This window comes from Astyanax mexicanus, chromosome 6, assembly GCF_023375975.1.
Source record: "Astyanax mexicanus isolate ESR-SI-001 chromosome 6, AstMex3_surface, whole genome shotgun sequence".
Taxonomy (NCBI): domain Eukaryota; kingdom Metazoa; phylum Chordata; class Actinopteri; order Characiformes; family Acestrorhamphidae; genus Astyanax; species Astyanax mexicanus.
In genome coordinates this window covers 53,482,341-53,504,237 of record NC_064413.1, presented here as the reverse complement: position 1 = coordinate 53,504,237, position 21,897 = coordinate 53,482,341, and the positions used below count along the sequence as shown (strand labels likewise).

The window sequence follows — 21,897 nt, the reverse complement described above, 5'->3', positions numbered from 1 at the left end:
CTGATCTAGTGGGTGTGGCTGTGGTTCTTTTAGTTGATTTACAGAAAATGAAGGGATTTATTTTTTTGGGGGGTGTTTTAAGTGATTATATGGGCATTCGAGACCGAAGTGGAAATATAAAAGCACACAAAAAGTGAGTTTTAAATCATATTTGCCTTTTCCTCTGCCACAAAAAAACACACAAACAAATAAACACCAGTACACCTTAGCAACCACCAACAATGTCTTTTTTGCAAGCGCAAAAAGAAAAAAAGAAAACATCAGCGACACCACTGAAACCAACTGAGATACCATAACTCCATAGCAACAAGCTTGAACATCTTAGCAACCACAGATGAAGTATCAGAGCACCACCAATAATTACAACAGTATCACCATGGCATCCACTTTTGCAACTAGTATGTAAAAAAAAAAAAAAAAAAAAAAAATATATATATATATATATATATATATATATATATATATATATATATATATATATCTTAGCAACTGCCCTAGCAACCACTTAAAAAGACACCTGGATCAATCACATGGAAAACCAATGGGTGCAACATAAAGTAGTTCAATATACTTCTTAGAAGGGGTGTCCCCATATATATATATATTTGGCAAGGTTTGCTTTTATACAGTATATAAGCATTTTACAGATTTACAGATATGATAGATTTTAACATAAGAGTGGAAATCATTTGTATCCTAGAACAAAAAACACATCCCATTATTCACTTTCCTCACTTTCTGTAAAATAACAGAATGCCTGTTTCAGGAGAAAATCTCTAGAAAGGGAAGTTGTTGTGGGGGGGATTCATTTCATCTCGACAGACAAAAGCAAATTATTTGCATGCTGTGTTTCCCCAAGGCTCAGCCAAGCAGCTCCTCAATTACACTTCATCTGTGAAATTAAAGCCAGAAACCAACAGTTGCCACTTATCATTACGCTGAAGGAGGCGCTCTGCCAGTGTCTACACAAACTCTCTCCAAAAAAGAGTTCAGCAAACACGTAACCAAAGAATAATACAACACACATCATCATTATTAATTCATAATCATTCCTGTACACTGTGACTACAGCCTGCTTTCACATACAGTAATAAAGGATTAAACTTTATCACTTACACAACTGTGTACTGTAAAGTTTGATTTTTGTTCTCTCTCACACATCTAACACAGATAGTGACTGATAAACTCATTAAAACACATTACACTGAATTCAAATGTGTCTAAATGTTTAGCTAAATGTCATAATATTAAGCACCACACAATAGGGGGAAATGACATCAGAGACAGTAACTAAAATCTAGCTAACATTGGATCGAGCCCTTAACATCTAGCTTACCTCTGCTACAACAGTAAACATCTAGCTAACATCAGTAAGAGCAGTAAAGATCAAGGCAACATCAACTAGAGCAGTAAACATCTACATAACATCAGCTAGTGAAGTAAACATCTAGCTAACTTTTGGCAGAACAGTAATGTCTAGCTAACATCAGTAAGAGTAGTTAAATTTAGACACAATTCTATAGAGCAGTAAACATCTAGTTAACATCAGCTAGAGCAGTAAACATCAAACTGACATCAGCTAGAACAGTAAACATCTACCTAGCATTGGAGAGACAAAGAGACAAAGTTGGATAGAGCAGTAAACATGTAGCTAACATCAGCTAGAACAATAAACATCTAGCTAACATCAGCTAGAAGAGTAAACATCTACCTAACATTGGAAAGAGACAAAGTTGCATAGAGCAGTAAACATCTAGCTAACATCAGATAGAACAATAAACATCTAGCTAATATCAGCTAGAACAATAAACATCTAGCTAACATCAGCTAGAGCAGTAAACATCTAGATAACATCAGTAAGACAAGATCAAATCTAGACAAAATTGGATAGAACAATAAACATCTAGGCAACATCAACTAGAGCAGTAAACATCTAGGCAACAACAGCTAGAATAATAAACATCAAGCTAACACTAGCATAAGCGGGAAACATCTAGCTAACATCAGCTAGAACAATAAGCATCTTGCTAACATCAGCTAGAGTAGCTAAAAGCTAGACAAAATTGGATAGAGCAGTAAACATCTAGGCAACATCAACTAGAATAATAAACATCAAGCTAACATTAGCACGAGCGGGAAACATCTAGCTAACATCAGCTAGAACAATAAACATCTAGCTAACATCAGCTAGAGTAGCTTAAAGCTAATGATGAGTTTCTTTGATGTTATCAAATGAAAAAAGACTCTGGAATATAATCAAGAGGAAGATGGATGATCACAAGCCATCAAACCAAACTGAACTGCTTGAATTTTTGCACCAGGAGTAAAGCAGCATAAAGTTATCCAAAAGCAGTGTGTAAGACTGGTGGAGGAGAACATGATGCCAAGATGCATGAAAAATGTGATTAAAAACCAGGGTTATTCCACCAAATATTGATTTCTGAACTCTTAAAACTTTATGAATATGAACTTGTTTTCTTTGCATTATTAAAGTCTGAAAGCTCTGCATCTTTTTGTTATTTCAGCCATTTCTCATTTTCTGTAAATAAATGCTCTAAATGACAATATTTTTATTTGGAATTTGTTTTCATTATCACAACAGGCTGCTAATGTAACAGTAAGTAGTGTATGTGGTTATTAATCACGTAGTCAGACGTAAATGAAGACGGAGAACAATAACAGAGGGATGATTTCCTGTGTGAGAGGGGAACATCACGTCTGGGGAATGCTGGGAGAGATTTCACAGAGATGACAGCGCTTTAAAGTCTCAGCTGATTAAATAAGACAACAGCAATGCAGACGAGCAGACAGGAGCGCACCGTTAAACATCATTCACCGGGCTGGATCACCGGAGGATTGAGTGATCTGAGGCTTTAATTGGATCAATCCTGCTGGAACACACCAGCCATCGATCCTCCCAGCTCCTCCATATGACATCATTTAAAAGAGCTTCAGAAACAGAAGCAGGAGAGACATAAATCTGTTTTATGAGGCGTCAGTCCTGCAGGGGCCACCTAACCCAATACAGAGGGCCGATTAAAAATCCATTAGCCGGGTAATTACGCCCCCCCACGCGCTGACCACAACTTCCACACACTGCCATCAACTCACCATGCCTGCACACACTACTAATGACATCACAGTGCACTATTATCACTATAGACACACCCACAAACCAACATCTAACATCCACACTCACTGATGGCCACTTTATTTGAAACACCTCTCATGTAGCTAATCCTAATAAAGCTAACACAGAGAGTGGAGTAGGTGTTTCTAATAAAGTGGCCATCAGTGAAATTCAACGTAGGGGTTTCTAATAAAGTGGCCACAGTGACTGAAAGTATAATGTTACAGTAGGTGTTTCTAATAAAGTGGCCAGTGTGTGGAAGCTCAAAGTTACAGTAGGTGTTTCTAATAAAGTGTTCAGTCACTATAATTTAAAGTAGGTGTTTCTAATAAAGTGGCCATTAATGAGTGGAAGTATAAGGTTAGAGTAGGTGTTTCTAATAAAGTGGCCACAGTGAGTGAAAGTATAAAGTTACAGTAGGTGTTTCTAATAAAGTGGCCACAGTGAGTTGAAGCACAAGGTTACAGTAGGTGTTTCTAATAAAGTGGCCACAGTGAGTTGAAGCACAAGGTTACAGTAGGTGTTTCTAATAAAGTGGCCACAGTGAGTGGAATGCATAAGGTTACAGTAGGTGTTTCTAATAAAGTGGCCAGTCACTGAAACTCAAATAGGTGTTTCTAATAAAGTGTCCATTAATGAGTGGAAGTATAATGTTACAGTAGGTGTTTCAAATAAAGTGGCCAGTCACTGAAATTTAAAATAGGTGTTTCTAATAAAGTGGCCAGTGAATGGAAGCATAAGGTTACAGTAGATGTTTCTAATAAGGTGGCTGGTCATTAAATTTAAAACAGGTGTTTCTAATAAAGTGGCCATCAGTGAGTGGAAGCACAAAGTAGTAAGCAGGTGTTTCTAAAATATAAAAAAATCTACACAGTTAATTTTATTAAAAATTGAACACAATATTCAGTGTCATATTTCACAATATTATAAAAAGGTGAAAAATCAGATTATTTAAATAGTTTTCCAGCATATCTGTGTATAATGTATACGACACATTTGTGTTGAGCAGAGTTGTGGTGGTCTGGAGGAGATAAGTGAGCTGAAATAATTGAGCTGGTGAGGCTCGGCCGTCAGTGTGAGCGGTCTGTACTGCAGGCCTCATTACTCAGGCTTGGCCTGCTGTACCCGCGCTTGGTGGCATAGCGTGCGGCTGTGTGCCGAGTGACGGCGACCCATTTCACACACTCGTCTCTCTCTCTCTCTCTGTGTTTCACATAAATGCTTTCATGCATCACTCTGTTAAATTTGTAGGTGGGTTTGAAAGAAAGTGGAAGAAAGCTGAGTGAGTGCAACCTCACATTATACAGCTCTCTAAAAAAAAAGAGATTCTTTGATTTTACTAAATTGAAAACCTTTGGAATATAATCAAGAGGAAGATGGATGATCACAAACCATCAAACCACCAAACTGAACTGCTTGAATTTTTGCACCAGGAGTAAAGCAGCATAAAGTTATCCAAAAGCATGAATATGAACTTGTTTTCTTTGGGAATTTGGAAGAAATGCTGTCTGTAGTTTATAGAATAAAACAACAATGTTCATTTTACTCAAACATAAACCTATAAATAGCAAAATCAGAGAAACTGATTCAGAAACTGAAGTGCTATCTTCATTTTATTTTACCTGTATTTTGAGGGTAACCTTTATTTACAATGAAACCGAGCTTTATACAGAAGAAGGGATTGATAAAAGACTTCAAACTAATTTTATCATTAAAATAAAACATACAATTGAGAATAGAAAATAGTAAAACTAAATTTAAAACTTAAGGCTATGAAATAAACTCAGTCTATAAACAGTCTATGTTTACACTGGGTCTCTGTAAGCCACTCTATGCCACCCTGTGCAGGGTAAGATGATTAAGGGCAAGGCTGTCCAATAAAACAGCTATCAATTACCCTACATATCACACTTAAGAGGAGAGATTTACACCTCGGCTCCAAAGCTTAGTTAATCCAAAACCTGCCGATAAACTGAGATTAGCACACCTCTGACACAGAGCAGCGTTCAGCTGTTCAGGAGGATCATCAGTCTGAAACAATCTGTCTCTGAGAGCCTCCACATTAAAACACAAATACTCTGGCCGATATGACAAAACACTGCTTTAAAAAAGATATATTTCAATAATAGGCTACTGCAACAAAATAAAAATTAAATGTTATCATTGCACACAATATGATATGACACATCTCTAACTTAGATGTTAAAAAAATACAAGCATTTTATCAGATTTGTAACAAAAGTAATTGATCCAGAATATCATGATACTAATAATAATGCACTTGCATTATTAGAACCCTTATGTGATAAATAGGGCTGACAGATACGGCACGATATTTCAGGGTGTAATATCGTTCACCATATTAAAAAATGTTGGCAATATTATTATTATTATATTATTATTATTATTATTATTATTATTATTATTATTATTATTATTATTATTATTATTGCCCACGCGCTGCTACCAGGTCTTTATCCTTGGATAAAGTTTTCCCAAAACTCGTCAGTGCGCCCTATATTTCGGTGCTCCTTGTGTATAAATTCTACCAGTCAGGTATTAAGGAGCAGTAAAGCCACTCTGCTAAAGTACAGTGTTATAAGGGTGAGTTTTCAGTGAAGTTTCTCCAGCACTAAGGCTGGAGCAGTATTAGCATTAGCAACCAACCCCACCATTAAGTGCTAGCTCTTTCGCCAGTCAGAGGTGAGTATTATCAGCCTGTAGCCTGCTGCTAACCCTGGCTAGCGCTGCTGGAGCTGTATTAGCATTAGCCACTAACCCCAATGCTAAGTGCTAGCTCTTTCGCTGTTCAGAGGTGAGTATATCGGACTGTAGTCTGCGTGTTTACCGTGTTAAAAGAAGCTACGTGGGATGAACCACTAGCCAATATCGCCCTGGCTTATTGGAACACTCAGAATTTCTTAGTGTAGCGCTGTCAGGTGGCATTTAGTAGCACTAGTGGTTTGCAGCTTATGCTGATGCTGCTGCACCCAGCCTTAGTGGAAATATGGAAATTTTATCTTACTGTAAACAAAAAGAAGTGCTTTACTCACCCAAATAAACAGTTTTCAGGAGAGAAATCTGTGTAGATTAACATCCAGCACTCGTTTGACTTAGAAAGATTTACAGTTTTGTTTACTATGCTTAGGCTTACTTTACTTATCCCACCGCCACCCAGTGGTGATATATGCTGAATTAGAAGCAAAACATGGAGACAGCCCTGTTCCTTACTAGTGTCACATAATGCGCCTTATAATCTGGTGCACCTTATGTATGAAAACAGACCAGAAAATAGACGTTTATCGATAGCGCGCCTTATAATGCGCCTTCTACAGTACCTCCCCCAATAAATCTATAGCAGCAATAAATCCTACATTCACCAACACTTTATTAGTATGGTGACCGGTGGTGTCTGGCATGGTGGGTTCACTGGTGGGCAGTGTTTCGAGGTCAGAACCGGCCCGTTTGCGGCCCAGACTCGGCTCCAGCTGCTAAACTGTGCCAGAGCTGTGTTTGGGTGCTGCGCTAAATCAGATTAGCCCACATACAACTGTCCCTGCTAACACAGACCACTCACACACACACACACACACACACAAACACACACACACACTGACAAGGACAAACCTGATCACTATCAGCTTCATCTCTCCTCCTCCTCCTCTTTCTCTCATTCGCTCAGATTCCAATAGATTTACTGCTGTGAACTGTAACCTAACAACTGTTGCCATAGCAATACATATAATACAGCCTATTAGCTGCCTTCATCGCTCTGAAATGCACTATATGGACACAAGTATTGGGACAACTGATGATTCATTTGATTCTTCTGAAATCAAGGATAATAAATAGAGTTTATCCTGCTTTTGTTGGATTATTTTTGTCTCTTCTCTCTAATAAAGACATTCTACTAAAATTTAAAAAAACATTACTTAAAGGAATTTGATTGCATTCATCCAAAACTATTAGATACACAGTTCCACTGCTGTACAGCTCTGTACTGGAGGCTTTATACCCCTCTATAGCCTATGCATGGCATTAGGAAGGGTGCCAATAGGTCCACAGAAACTGAGGGCTCTATTTTAGTGATCTATAGTGCACCGGTCAATTGTGGATCATGCACCGGGATTTAGGGTGTGTCGGTGTGTCTTTGGTATCATCAGGGCACAAAAAATACACTTCTATACAAAAAGTATGAACTAATTATCTTAATTAATTATGGGTGTGGTTAATTTTGGGCATAACATGAAATAAACCAATCAGTGTTCCAGTTGTCATTCCCTTTAAGAGCCGAGTGAGCTCTGACTTTGGCACGTTCGTATCTTAACAGTGCGACGCTTTTGTGTCTCAGCAGAGCCAGATATTGAGCTGCTCGTTCACACTGTGAAGATACACCAGCAGCTCATTTAAGGGAACAGCAATGTTATTTTATTCTTTATTCTGTTTATTGTTGAGTTGAAAGTCGTGTTTGTGCTCTGCAGTGTGTTTATTTGATGTGTACGACACTCTTGCATAGCTAAGATAGGATTTGGACGACTGACTGTTGACTGTTGTCAGGGTTTTAATCAGTCAGTGGAGCTCCTTTGTTTTCCACCACCAAAATATATAGAAACACACCAGAAATTTACCTGAACACACCTCACTTCTAGACCACCACACCCATCAGTGTAGATATATTCCTATTTATTAACTCCAATGCTTTTTTAAAAGCGTGGGCACAATGCATGAAAATAGACTGTTTGGCGTGGTGTAAGATAGCAATGAGCACTGTGACGCGCCTTGTGCATTCCTCTCATCCTGAGAAAGAATGACTCAGTTATAAAGCTGAAGTGGATGCTTCAGGTGCTTGTGAGACTCTTAGCTTAGCTTTGAGGCTAAAATCGCACCTGATAGACTCAACACAGACACGTCCACTTCACTAGAGCTTCATAACCCAGAAGTTCAACCACAGATGCAGCTCCCTTCCTCTATGGTTATTTGGAGCTCCACATAACTTCCATATTTTTGTGTGTAAAAACGAGTTATCTATACTGAAAATAGGGTTAAATAAGCTGTTGGAATGCTGGGTTATAATATCTAGCTATTTTATAATCAGCATACAAAGCAGTATCTACCTCAGACCACATTCACTTTAAATACAAAACATCCAAAACCCATTTAATATGAACTGACCCTGGCATTTTAACACCTAAAAGTGAAAAAAAAAAAAAAACTTTTAAGAGTAGGCACACAGAATAAGGAAGATACGGGTTAAATGTGTTTATATAAAATTGGCTGTAATTTTTTTTATTTAACTTTTACAGTAATGTGACACTGTTATACTGATGCAATAGAATAGAAATGCTATTATAGTTTCTCTCTCTGATTTTTACTGCTGCCCTCCTGGTGTGACCATGACCCTAACCCTGACCCCTTTCTAAAGGTCGAGAGGGTAATCAGCTAAATCAATCCAGATATTGATTTCATTAGCACTCAGTTCAGCCCTCACACACACACACACACTGCAGTCACTGCAGTCATTTAACAGGTGTGTGTGCGTATGAGAGAGAGAGAGACAGCGAGACACTTTGTGAAAGAGAGACACAGAGAGAGATTGTGTGGAGAGAGAGATTGGGGAAGAAAGAGGGCAAGAAAGAGACTGGGAAGAGAGAGAGAGTAATAGAGAGAGATTGGGTGAGAAAGCGAGCGAGAGAGAGATTGAGAAGAGAAAGAGAGCGAGAGAGAGATTGGGAAGAGAAAGAAAGCGATAGAGAGATTGGGAGGAGAAAGAGAAGAATAAAGAGAGATTGAGGAAGAGAGAGCGAGAGAGATGTAATGGGGGGAGAGCAGTAGCTCTCCAGCCCAGAAGGTAGAAGGACCCAAGTGCAGAGCAGCAGATCTCAAAGCAGGTAAACCCAAGAAAAAAGGAAAAATAGCAATAATAAATGATTGATATATATATATTAATAGGATATTTAATTCTATATATACATATGTGTATATATATATATATTAATAGGATATTTAATAAATATATATATATATATATATATATATATATAAATATATAATTCTTATTATTCAACCCCACCCCACGTGGGGATCGAACCCGGGCTGTCGCGGTCACGGCCCAACGCTCTAACCGCTGCACCAGCGAGCGGATTGGGACGCGGCCGCTTTAATTACCCTTTAGAACAGCCTCCGAAAGGGGCGGAGCAACCGAAACGGGCGGAGAATAAAACGTGCGGAAAACAAAACAAACCGGAAAACGGGCGGACAAACACAAAATGGCGCCGAGCGCGAGTGAGGGAGAAACAGAGGATCGCCTGGGAAGCGAGGCTGCCCCTTATTTTCGGGGAGGAAAAGGAACAACTTCCCAACTAAAACAAAAGGTAGGACTCTTGGTGCTTGTGGGTGAACTGCGGTTTCGCCGGGGGGGAGGAAGGGGGAACCGCGGGGAGCCAAACAAAGAGAGTCAGCGCGCTGCCGCTGCTACACACACACACACACAGACAGACACACACAGGCTTGAGGGGAGGGGAGCACACTGCTCTAGCCTCACCAGACTCGAAAGAGAGAAAATGAAAATTAAAGAGGAGACGAGGAAACAGCGGTGCTGCTCGCCTCGCTCACAGAAAGGTTGGTCGCGGCACTTGCCGTAGATAGTAAGAGAAAAGAGCCGAGGCTCGCTCGAAAAACGGGCATAGATTCGCTCTCACGAGCTTCAAAGATCCAGCGCCGAGTGGCTAGTTGGCGTTGCTTATAAGCTGTTGAAAGCAGGTGTTGATAATTAGCCAATTAACCCTCGGCGCTGGCCTGGCGCGCCCTCCGATGCCCTGGAGGACGCCTCGATCGGGCACCAGCCCTTACAAGAGAGATTGGGGAGTGAGATAGAGAAAGAGATAGAGACAAAAAGAGAGAGAATGAGAAAGAGAGATTGGGAAGAGAGAGTAATAGAGAGAGATTGGTGAGAAAGAGAATGAGAGAGATTGGGAAGAGAAAGAGAGTGAGAGAGAGATTGGGGAGAGAAAGAGAGCGAGAGAGAGATTGGGGAAGAAAGAGAGCAAGAAAGGGATTGGGAAAGAGAGAGAGAGAGAGAGAGAGAGAGAGAGAGATTGGGGAAGAGAAAGAGTGAGACTGGGGAAGAGAGAGAAAGAGAAAGAGAGATTGGGAAGAAAGAGTAATAGAGAGAAATTGGTGAGAAAGAGAGCGAGAGAGATGTTGGGGAAGAGAAAGAGAGAGAGATTGAGTGAGAAATAGAGTGAGAGAGAGATTGGGTGAGAAAGAGAGCAAGAAAGAGGTTGGGAGGAGAAAGAGAAGAATACAGAGAGATTGAGGAAGAGAGAGCGAGAGAGAGATTGGGGAGAGAAAGAGAGCAAGAGAGAGTTTGGGGAAGAAAGAGAGAGAGAAAAGGATTGGGGAAGAGAAAGAAAGAGAGAGATTGGGGAACAGAAAGAGTGAGATTGGGGAAGAGAGAGAACGAGAAAGAGAGATTGGGAAGAGAGAGTAATAGAGAGAGATTGGTGAGAAAGAGAGCGAGAGAGAGATTGGGGAAGAAAGAGAGCGAGAAAAAGATTGGGGAAGAGAGAGTAAGAGAGAGATTGAGAAGAGAAAGAGAGTGAGAGAGAGATTGGGTGAGAAAGAGAGCGAGAGAGAGATTGGAAGGAGAAAGAGAAGAAACAGAGAGATTGAGGAAGAGAGAGTGAGAGAGAGATTGGGGAAGAGAGAGTGAGATTGGGAAGAGAACGAGAGTGAAAGAGAGATTGGGAGGAGAAAGAGAAAGAGAGAGAGGTTGGGGAAGAGAAATATAGTGAGAGAGAGACTAGGTGAGAAAAAGAGCGAGAGAGATTGGGAAGAGAAAGAGAAAAATACAGAGAGATTAAGGAAGAGAGAGCGAGAAAGAGATTGGGGAAGAGAGAGCGAGAAAGAGATTGGGGAAGAGAGAGCGAGAGAGAGATTGGGGAAGAGAGAGCGAGAGAGAGATTGGGGAAGAGAGAGCGAGAGAGAGATTGGGGAAGAGAGAGTGAGAGAGAGATTGGGGAAGAGAGAGCAAGAGAGAGATTGGGGAAGAGAGAGCGAGAGAGAGATTGGGGAAGAGAGAGCGAGAGAGAGATTGGGGAAGAGAGAGTGAGAGAGAGATTGGGGAAGAGAGAGCAAGAGAGAGATTGGGGAAGAGAGAGCAAGAGAGAGACTGGGGAAAAGCAAGAGTGAGATTGGGGAAGAGAGAGAATGAGAAAGAGAGATTGGGAAAGAAAGAAAGCGAGAGAGAGATTGTGGAGGAAAGAGTGAGAGAGAGATTGAGAAGAGAAAGAATGAGAGCGCAAGACAGAAATGGGGAGAAAAAGAGTAAGAGGAAAACAGAAGGAGGAAAGAGGGAGAGAGAGAGATTGAGGAAGAGAGAGAACGAAAGACAGATGCATATACAAACCCAAATCTCCGTGTTTACTGAAGCAACAGAACATCTATTCCAGCCATTCACAAAACACACGCCTCAACACGTCACACACACACACACACACACACACACACACGCACACACACGCACACACACACACACACACACACAGCAGAGCTTCAGATGTTGACCATAGCAACAGAGCAGACCGGCTCCATTCAGCAGGAACATGACGACCGGCTCCAACCTCATCTCAGCAAGATCCACACAATAATCATCACCATCATCATCTGCATCATCATCATCATTCTAATCATAATCATCATCATCCTAATCATAATCATCACGATCTGTCTGCCTTCAAAGCAGCACAGTCACAACCTGCAGAACTGCATTCTCTCCATCACCACGCAACAAGTCCCCATACTGTGATATTAACCCTTTACACTGCCTTCATCTATCACAGGAGAGCAGGACATATACAGAACATATGATGCCTAAAGTATCTGATGCCAAAAGTCATGGGACAGCAGTATGTGTATATCTATAAGTGTTACCATATAGGACTGCTAGGTTCTCACTACAAGTGGTTAACCAACACAGTCATTCATGTATTAATCATACTGATACAGCAGCTACTAATTTTCCCATTGGGGATTAATAAAGCATCCATCCATCCATCCATCCATCCATCCATCCATCCATCCACTATAATCAAAATTGATTATTATGTGTCAGATCCTGAGAGTTTGAGCTGCATTGTGTAGGGCTTAAATTACTGAATTTACTCTGAGCTGATGTATTTTTTTTTTTAGCTCAAAATGGATTTTCTCCATCGATAAACATAAACACAAATATTTGTACACCAAATGTCCATGACTTTTTCGAGAACTTTCTGGGTATTTTATTTTTCCAAAACTTATCCAGGCCTGGACACTGCTATTTTCTACTTTCAAATTTCATGATATGGGCAAAATATGGCCTATAGGGGCCAAACAGTGGTTTGTTTTCTGTAAATCACTTGTGAGCAGTGTTCAACTTATTCTTAGAACAAAAGACAGGAACTATGACCAATTTCACTCAAGAGAAGGACTCTTAAAGCAAACATAATTGCCGAAAGGACCAAAGACAACTAAGAGAACGTCTCATAGTAGTCAAGGGAGGTGGTGATCGTGAATCACAGCAAAAAAATATGAACATTTTCAATGGAAGTCAATGTAAAAAGAGTTTATTTCAGGTAATTTTTAAGAATTTCTTTTGGTCTGTTCATCAGTAAATTTTGGCACAGTGTAAGGGAGAGTTTGTCTGTTTAAATTATGTAGTAAAATAAAAAATTGACAAAAATGGAAATTTTTAAAAATAGTTTTTCGTTGGACAGCAAAGATATGATGATGTGTTTCTGTTTAAGTTAAGTTTTATTTGCAATATGTTCACAGTATTACAAAATATTGAATGGTAACCTTTGACAAATTATTGCCAATACACATCCACTGCCTTAATCTGGATACATGGGGGTGGTGATCATTCAACACCCTGACCTCACTAATACACTTATTGCTGAATGCAATCAAATCCTTATCAATCAAACCTTTTCCAAAGCCTTCAGTGGAGAGTAAAGACTAGACAGTAGTTATTTCCATCAAACTGAAATAATCTCTTTTTTTAATATCCTTAATTTCAAAATAACAATAAAAATGAGCAACATTTAAAAACAAGTATCTCATTTTTTTATGACTCATCGTTTTGTTTTAGTTTACTATATAACTTGAAAACACAACTGGTCTCTCTTGCATCCGGACTGCAATTGAAAAAACAGGAGTACCAGTGAGTTTTTTGGCTTTCTCGGTCACATGACATCACAATCAGCGTTCAGTAGCTCCTCTATTTCCACTCGCTGTTGGGTTTTTACATGGATCTCCATGGAAACATGCTCCCAAAGTGTGATTACTATTTTAATAGCTATTTTATTACATTTGAGGAGACGAAACTCAGAGAGGTGTGTCTGGACAGGACTAAAATTACCGGAGGACCACGACTACAGGAGTTCAGAGAAAAAAATGTAGATAATTCAGCCTGGAATTTTTTTTTTTTTTTAGAGGAAGTCTGAGAAAAACACGTACATGGTCGTTCTGGACAGGAATAAAATCACAGAGGATTAAAAAAAAAAAAAAAACATAAAAGAGAAAATTATGGATAGGGCTTTACACTGTGTCAAAATGTATTGATGAATAGACCAATAGAAATTTTTCACAATTAACTTAAAAAAAAAACTCTTTTACATTAAAATCTTGAAAATAAAGAACGTTTTATTTCTCTTAGTATTTTTTTTTACTGTACAGCGAAAATATATTGTATAATTACAGTATAATTCTTGTTAAATTCTCCAAAAATAAACTTATATTCTAACAGAGTCTTATGAGTTTCCCTTAAATTCTCCAGCTCTCATTGTCTTCCATTAAAAACCAAAGTAATATAATTAATTTTACTGCATTTTCTGAACACTAGAAGCTAGTTAAACAACAAAATATACAAAAAATATATTCTGAATTGCTCCTTTAAGACCTCTCAACAACAGCTACCCTCACGTAGGTCCTACCTGTGGTGGAGTGTAAGCTCTCCAGGCTCCAGTAGTGAGACAGCGCCCCCCGGAGGGTGCCCCCGAACCCGGTGTAGGGTACGCCAGGGCCGAGGCTGCTGTCCGAATCCGATCCGGGGGACAAGAGGCCGGAGCTGCCGCTGCTGCTGCCACAGCTGCCCCCGGGCAGGGGCGCTGGGGCATCAGCGCCGCCCTGCTGGGTGCGCATGGCACTGCAGGGGCCAATAGAGAGCTGTCCTGTAATCCTGCACCTGAGAAACAGCTGGTCCACTGTGATGACCGGAGAAATGCACAAGCGTGTGATGAACTAGAGATGTTTTTGAGCTAAAGACAGTCCAGTCTGGTCAATCCCCAGAGAAACACAAGAGAGAGTGTGTGTGTGTGTGTGTATTTGGCAAAAAGAAAGAAAGAGAGAGAGAGAGAGAGATAGAGAGATAAACAGAGAGAGTGATACAGAATCCTGCTCTACACCTGAAACACAACTATCCTGTTCCTGCCGCTCTGCTGTTCTGTTTAGAATGGGCTCTGCGGCTCCTCCTCCTCTCTCTCTCTCTCTCTCTCTCTCTCTCTTCCTCCCTCTCGCTCCCTCTCTCTCTCGCTCTATCCATCCATCACTCTACCAGAGCAGAGCGCAGAGCCAGGCTGGGGGTCCTCTAGGGGGGTTTAAAACTGGACGATGGAAAAGTGCAGCTTTCAGCAGCAGCCTGTCCCTGAAAACACACACCTACCTCCCCCCCTTTACTTACACTATCTCTGTTTTTCTTTCTTTTCCCCCACATTTGTTCTCATTCTCTCTCTCTCTTTCTCTCTCTCTCTCCCTCGCTCCTGTCAGACAGAAGTGCTGAAAGCTGGCAGTAATGGATAAATCCCAGAACTCTGCAGCCTGTCAGAGAGGAAGCTATAGCGGTGGGATTTCCTGCCTGTGCATTCACAATCGGCTTACGGAATACACACACACACACACACACACACATATATATCACTGCTAATGACACGGGATGGAGCACTTACACACCACTGAACTGCTCACACACACTGGAACAGGTAATGCATGCAATTTACTGGACCCACACATGAACATGGACAGTATATAGCAATTAATACAAAATATTGATAAAAAAAATAAACCTAAAAACCTTGTATTAACAATGCATAAATTATAAGGCAAAATAATATCCCATACTGATATCCCATACATAAGCTTGAACAGTAACTAATTAGTACTAACATCGTTATAAAGTACAGTACTAAACATAATTTGGAAACACCTTCTCATTCAATGTTTTTTTTTCCTGTTTTTCCTACATTGTAAATGAATACTAAAAAAGTCATCCAGGCTATAAAAGAACACATAAGGAATCATGTAGTAACTTAACATTGTTAAACAAACCAAAACAACACATTTTATCTGGGGAGCTGTTTGTTAACTTGCCGTTTCTAAATCTGGAAACTCTGATTAACTTATCCTGTACAACAGAGGAAACTCTTGCTCTTCCTTTCCTGGGATGGTCCTGATGAGTGCCAGTTTTATCATTATTACATGTTTGATGTTATTTGTAGTCACTGCACTTGAGGATACATTCAAAATTCTTGACATGCCTTATTTTCTTGAAGTATTTATTTTCTTCACTTAGTTGAGTAGTTTTTGCTTCTCATAATCTGGATTAGAACATTACTCAAATATTCACTATTCACTGTATACCTGTAACTCTACCTCTTCACTACTTTACTTTAACTGATGCTCTCAAACACTTTATTAGGAGACAAGAAATTCAAGTGATTAACTCTTGACGAGTTCAGCACAGCTGTTAACTGAAAGAACTGAATTCCAGGCAACTCTGCTTCATAAAGCTGACTAAGAAAATCCAGCCAAGATGTGCAAAACTGTTTATTTAAGGAAAATGAGCTACTTTGAATAATCTAATGTATAAAACATATTCTGGTTTGTTTAACATGCCTAGGTTTAATAAAGAATTCCATGTTTACATTAGTTTGGATGACTTTAGTATTAATCTACAATACAGAACATTTTGACTGGCACTGTACGTACCTGTAAATATAACAGATAATAATACCTGCTAATTCATACACTGCTTTTAAGACAGATTACTGCTATTACCCTGATTTCTTTTTTTTAACCACAATTCGCTACCTGGTCTCCACCTGGATTTAAGTAAGTAAATGATGTGGGGTTGATGGTTGATGCTGCAGTTGGTCTGCAGGTTTAGGTTCAGCAGCAGTATGTTCTGAAAGAATGAGGTCAGCTGACTACCTGAATCTACTGAATGTAGACCAGATTATTCCATCAATGGATTTTATATTTCTTCCCTGATGACACGGGTATATTGCAAGATAAGACAATATCAGGAATCATGGTGCTGGAATTGTGAAAGAGTTCAGGGTTCAGGGAGCATGAGATCATCATTTATCATTTTCACACATGGATTGAGAGAGAGTTCACCACAGAGTCCAGATCTTAACCTCATTGAGAATCTTTGGGATGTGCTGGATGGAGAAGAGAGGCTTTGTGCAGTGGTCAGACTCTACCATCATCAATGCTGCTGCAAGATCTTGGTGAAAAATGAATAAATTAATGCAACACTGGGTTGAAATAAATGTTGTGACATTGCAGAAGCTTACTGAAACAATGCCACAGTGAATGTGTAAAGCTGCAATCAAAGATAAAGACGGTCCAACTAAATACCACTGAAGACAGCAGTTTTTTTTCACTTTTTTTACCTTAGTTAAATTAGGTTATTCTACATATTCTTCCATAATGAATGCTCCAAAATGGCTTGAAACGAAATCTTTCCTTTCTCTTGTAAAGTTGTCATTTTTAAACGTTTTTTTCTGCATGCCAACAACAATATACATGCATACCTTAGATAGTTTCCACAGAATAAAGTCATTTTACTGTCATAACACTCCTTTAACCCATTCCAACCCATTCTCAACACTCACACAGCAGAAACACACACCTCCTCAGGCTCCTTCCTCCCAGCTCTGGTATTAATAGCTCATGACATTCAAGGCACGTTGGAGTAAACCTTCCCCAAACAAAGACTCCATCTACACTCCATCCTACACTGACACCATGATATACTATACTCCCAAATCACAAAGCCAAGACCAACACACACACAGCGGATTACAGCGACCCACCTAAAGATATACCAGAGATAAAATAAATCAGCCCTCAAAACTAAACACTGAAAATGTTTGGACTGTAGAAAACCCAACGAGCAATAAATCATATAAACCAGTACTCCTGGAGTAGCCCCAGTGGAGCCACAGCACCCAGGAATACCCAAGTACATACGATGTGGGGAGGAATACTCAATTTACCTGCACACACTGTTCTACACACAAACACACACATGGTACAGAGTGATGGATGAGTCCAGAGCCAGAACTGATTGTGAAAAATGATTTATAGCTCTGTACAGCGGTGAACAAACACTAACAGAAGAACACTACTAAAAATAAACTTGCACCAATTTTGTAAAAATAACTTATAAGATCCACTTAATGCAAGAACCACCTTTTATCTTGTTCACACTTTATTACAAACGTGATTATTTTATGGTATCACCTAAAAAACATTTTTAAATCACACTTTTATTTTTAACCTTTTTACACTCATTGTAACCATTAGACACCATTAGACACCATTAGTAAACCTTGATTGTGATTCAAGTGCTGTAATAGAAACTTAGCTAAATCCAGTATATATATATATATATATATACTGAGATGCATTAATATGACATGGCTCTTCATACATTCATTACACAGGAAGTTGAGATACAAAAAAATTGCTTAACAATTGCATTTTTCTTGAATTGCAAAAAAAAAAAACCATGTTTGAGTTGCCAATTTAGAGTAAAAACACTTAACACATAGGCATAGTGAGATAGAGAGAGGCAGAGTGAGGTAGAGAGAGACAGAGTGAGGTAGAGTGTGGTAGAGAGAGGCAGAGTGAGGTAGAGAGAGGCAGAGTGAAGTAGAGTGTGGTAGAGAGAGGCAGAGTGAGGGGTAGAGTGTGGTAGAGAGAGGCAGAGTGAGGTAGAGAGAGGCAGAGGGAGGGGTAGAGTGTGGTAGAGAGAGGCAGAGTGAGGGGTAGAGTGTGGTAGAGAGAGGCAGAGTGAGGGGTAGAGTGTGGTAGAGAGAGGCAGAGTGAGGTAGAGAGAGGCAGAGTGAGGTAGAGAGAGGCAGAGTGAGGTAGAGAGAGGCAGAGTGAAGTAGAGTGTGGTTGAGAGAGGCAGAGTGAGGGGTAGAGTATGGTAGAGAGAGGCAGAGTGAGGGGTAGAGTGTGGTAGAGAGAGACAGAGTGAGGTAGAGAGAGGCAGAGTGAGGTAGAGAGAGGCAAAGTGAGGTAGAGAGAGGCAGAGGGAGGAGTAGAGTGTGGTAGAGAGGGCAGAGTTAGGGGTAGAGTGTGGTAGAGAGAGGCAGAGTGAGGTAGAGAGAGGCAAAGTGAGGTAGAGAGACAGAGTGAGGTAGAGTGTGGTAGAGAGAGGCAGAGTGAGGTACAGTGTGGTAGAGAGAGGCAGAGTGAGGTAGAGAGAGACAGAGTGAGGTAGAGTGTGGTAGAGAGAGGCAGAGTGAAGTAGAGTGTGGTAGAGAGAGGCAGAGTGAGGTAGAGAGAGGCAGAGGGAGGGGTAGAGTGTGGTAGAGAGAGGCAGATTGAGGTAGAGAGAGGCAGAGGGAGGAGTAGAGTGTGGTAGAGAGGGCAGAGTTAGGGGTAGAGTGTGGTAGAGAAAGGCAGAGTGAGGTAGAGAGAGGCAGAGTGAGGTAGAGAGAGGCAAAGTGAGGTAGAGAGAGGCAGAGTGAGGGGTAGAGTGTGGTAGAGAGAGGCAGAGTGTGGTAGAGTGTGGTAGAGAGAGGCAGAGTGAGGTAGAGAGAGGCAGAGTGAGGTAGAGAGAGGCAGAGTGAGGTAGAGAGAGACAGAGTGAGGTAGAGTGTGATAGAGAGAGGCAGAGTGAGGTAGAGAGAGACAGAGTGAGGTAGAGTGTGGTAGAGAGAGGCAGAGTGAGGTAGAGAGAGACAGAGTGAGGTAGAGTGTGGTAGAGAGAGGCAGAGTGAGGTAGAGAGAGACAGAGTGAGGTAGAGTGTGATAGAGAGAGGCAGAGTGAGGTAGAGAGAGACAGAGTGAGGTAGAGAGAGACAGAGTGAGGTAGAGTGTGGTAGAGAGAGGCAGAGTGAAGTAGAGTGTGGTAGAGAGAGGCAGAGTGAGGTAGAGAGAGGCAGAGTGAAGTAGAGTGTGGTAGAGAGAGGCAGAGTGAGGTAGAGAGAGACAGAGTGAGGTAGAGTGTGGTAGAGAGAGGCAGAGTGAGGTAGAGTGAGGCAGAGTGAGGGGTAGAGTGTGGTAGAGAGAGGCAGAGTGAGGTAGAGAGAGGCAGAGGGAGGGGTAGAGTGTGGTAGAGAGAGGCAGAGTGAGGTAGAGAGAGGCAGAGGGAGGGGTAGAGTGTGGTAGAGAAAGGCAGAGTGAGGTAGAGAGAGGCAGAGTGTGGTAGAGAGAGGCAGAGTGTGGTAGAGAGAGGCAGAGTGAGGTATAGAAAGGTAGAGAGAAGTAGACTGAGGTAGAGTGTGGTAGAGAAAAGCCAGAGGCAAAGAGAGATAGAGTGAGGTAGGGTGTGACATAGTGAGGTAGATTAAGGCAGAGTGAGGTAGCGTGTGGTAGAGAGAGGCAGAGAGAGGTAGAGCATGGTAGAGAGAGGCAGAGAGATGTAGATTGAGGTACAGAAAGGCAGAGATAGGTAGAGGAAGAGGTAGAGGAAGACAGTGAGGCAGAGTGAGGCAGACTGACAGAAACTGAGTCAGTATAATATAGAGGATATAGAAGTAGAGTGAGGCAGAGGGAGTCAGAATGATATAGTGTGAGGCAGAGTGAGTTGCAGTGAGGAAGATTCATGCAGTGTAAAATAGAGAGAGGCAGAGTGAGGTAGAGGTTACAATTCAGGAACAATTCTACAAAACTACTTCTTTTCCTGGGAAAAATGAGTATAGCCAAACCAATCGTTAAAAAAATGAGCCTAAATCAATTTATTGTCTCTATTCATCACATTTCACATCAATATCAGGACAGTTTTATCACATGTTGCATGTTTGGTCCATAGCAAGCATCCCTACTGTGTATCTTCTGCCTAAACAGGCGTATAATAATAATAATAATAATAAACTCTAATACAAACTGCAGCCGCAGTGCCGATATTAGAAAAAGCTCAGGTTTCTCCACACTTTCTTTCCAAACTCCAGTCAGATGCTCATTTATTCATCACACAGAGAAGAAGGAGGCATTACACAGGAGTATCCATCTCCTTTACAGCATCTGCTGCAGGACGTGAGCTACATTACTGAGGGATGGAAGAAAAGATGAGGAAAAAAGAAAAGGTGGACTTTTTTATGGTGTGAACAAAAAAAAAGAGTGAAAGCAGAGAGAGAACACACTGCAGAGCTACACACACACACACTGCCTGAGAGCTGTGAAGGACAAATCTGCTTCATTATTTAGATGATCTGAGGTAGGGTTGCCCATGCCAGTAAGGTCCATTCTCTAATGTTGGCCTAAGAACACGAATTATATTCATCACATCCAATAAAACAAAAAGAAAGCACTTTATTTCTGCTTAAATATATATTTGTGCAGTATGATGGCTAAACTGTGTTAATGTGATTTTTAGACCCATGCATCCATATATGAGTGTTTTGATTTGTACAGGAGCTGGATGTTAGCTGTTGGTTGCCAAGGTGTTGCTAGGAGACTGGTATGGTATATAGATGCTGTTTGCTAAAGTATCACTGGGCAACTGCTTAGGTGTTACTATGGTATAGCTTTTTTTCTAGATAGTTTACAGTAAAATGCATGAACAGTATAGGTGTTCATTGCTACATTGTTGCTATGATATAGCTTTTTGTTGCTAAGGTATTGCTTAGTGGTTGCTAATAAGCATTTGATCTGATGTATTTACAGTAAAATGTGTTTCAAGTATAGCTGTTGGTTGCTAGGGTATTGCTTTATACTTGTTAACTTATTATTTGATCTGGATAGTTTTACAGTAAAATGCCTGTTCAGCATAGCTGTTGGTTGCTAAGGTGTTGCTATGGTATAGCTGTTGGTTGCTAAGGGATTGCTTTGTGATTGCTAATTTGCATTTGATCTAAAGCATTTACAGTGAAATGCCTGTGCAGTCTAGCTGTTAGTTGCTCAGATGTTGCTATGGTATTGCTGCTGGTTTATAAGGCATTTGTCTTATGCTTGCAAAGTTATAATTTAATCTGGATTGTTTACAGTAAAATACCTGTAGAGTATAGCTGTTAGTTGATGATGTGTTGCTATGGTATGCCAGTTGGTTGCTAAGGTATTGCTTTATGGCTGCTAAGTTATAAGTTGATCTGGATTCTTTACAGAAAAATGCCTGTACAGTATAGCTGTTAGTTGCTAAGATGTTGCTATGCTATATCTGCTGGTTGCTATGGTTTTGTTTCATGCTTGCAAACTTAACATTTGATCTAGATTATTTACTGTAAAATGCCTGTACAGTATAGCTGTTAGTTGCTAAGGTGTTGCCATGGTACAGAAGTTAATGCTCCACTGCAGCTTTTGATGGCCAATGTGTTGTTGGGAGGCAGCAGATATGTACCTGTTTAAACATTAAATTAGAAGGAATACAACTTGCTCAGTAAATCTCTATTATTACAATAAATGCAAAGAATACTTAAACAGAAAGGGGTGGTATACATAACTGTGTTCATTAAAACATCAATATCTATTTATTACATCATATATTATTAATATTT

The 21,897-nt window shown here is 40.4% G+C and overlaps 1 protein-coding gene and 1 long non-coding RNA gene across 4 annotated transcripts in view; one reads left to right on the top strand and one right to left on the bottom strand.

Moving 5' to 3' along the window:
- The window catches only part of LOC103034863 (rho guanine nucleotide exchange factor 4), a 130,448-nt gene that overhangs the window by 93,055 nt on the left and 15,496 nt on the right, over window positions 1-21,897 (bottom strand). Inside the window, exon 1 of one of the 3 annotated variants that reach the window (XM_022666615.2) lies at window positions 14,101-14,622. The exons of the other annotated variants lie outside the window; for them this stretch is intronic. Coding sequence (XP_022522336.2) covers window positions 14,101-14,308 — 208 coding nt within the window. The 5' untranslated portion in view covers window positions 14,309-14,622. Of the gene's footprint in view, window positions 1-14,100; window positions 14,623-21,897 lie in introns of those variants that run through there. 3 annotated transcript variants of the gene reach the window in all.
- On the top strand, window positions 18,632-19,534 carry LOC125802530 (uncharacterized). The gene is made up of 3 exons (XR_007439665.1): window positions 18,632-18,768; window positions 18,912-19,253; window positions 19,404-19,534. It is a non-coding gene; the product is annotated as an uncharacterized LOC125802530 (long non-coding RNA).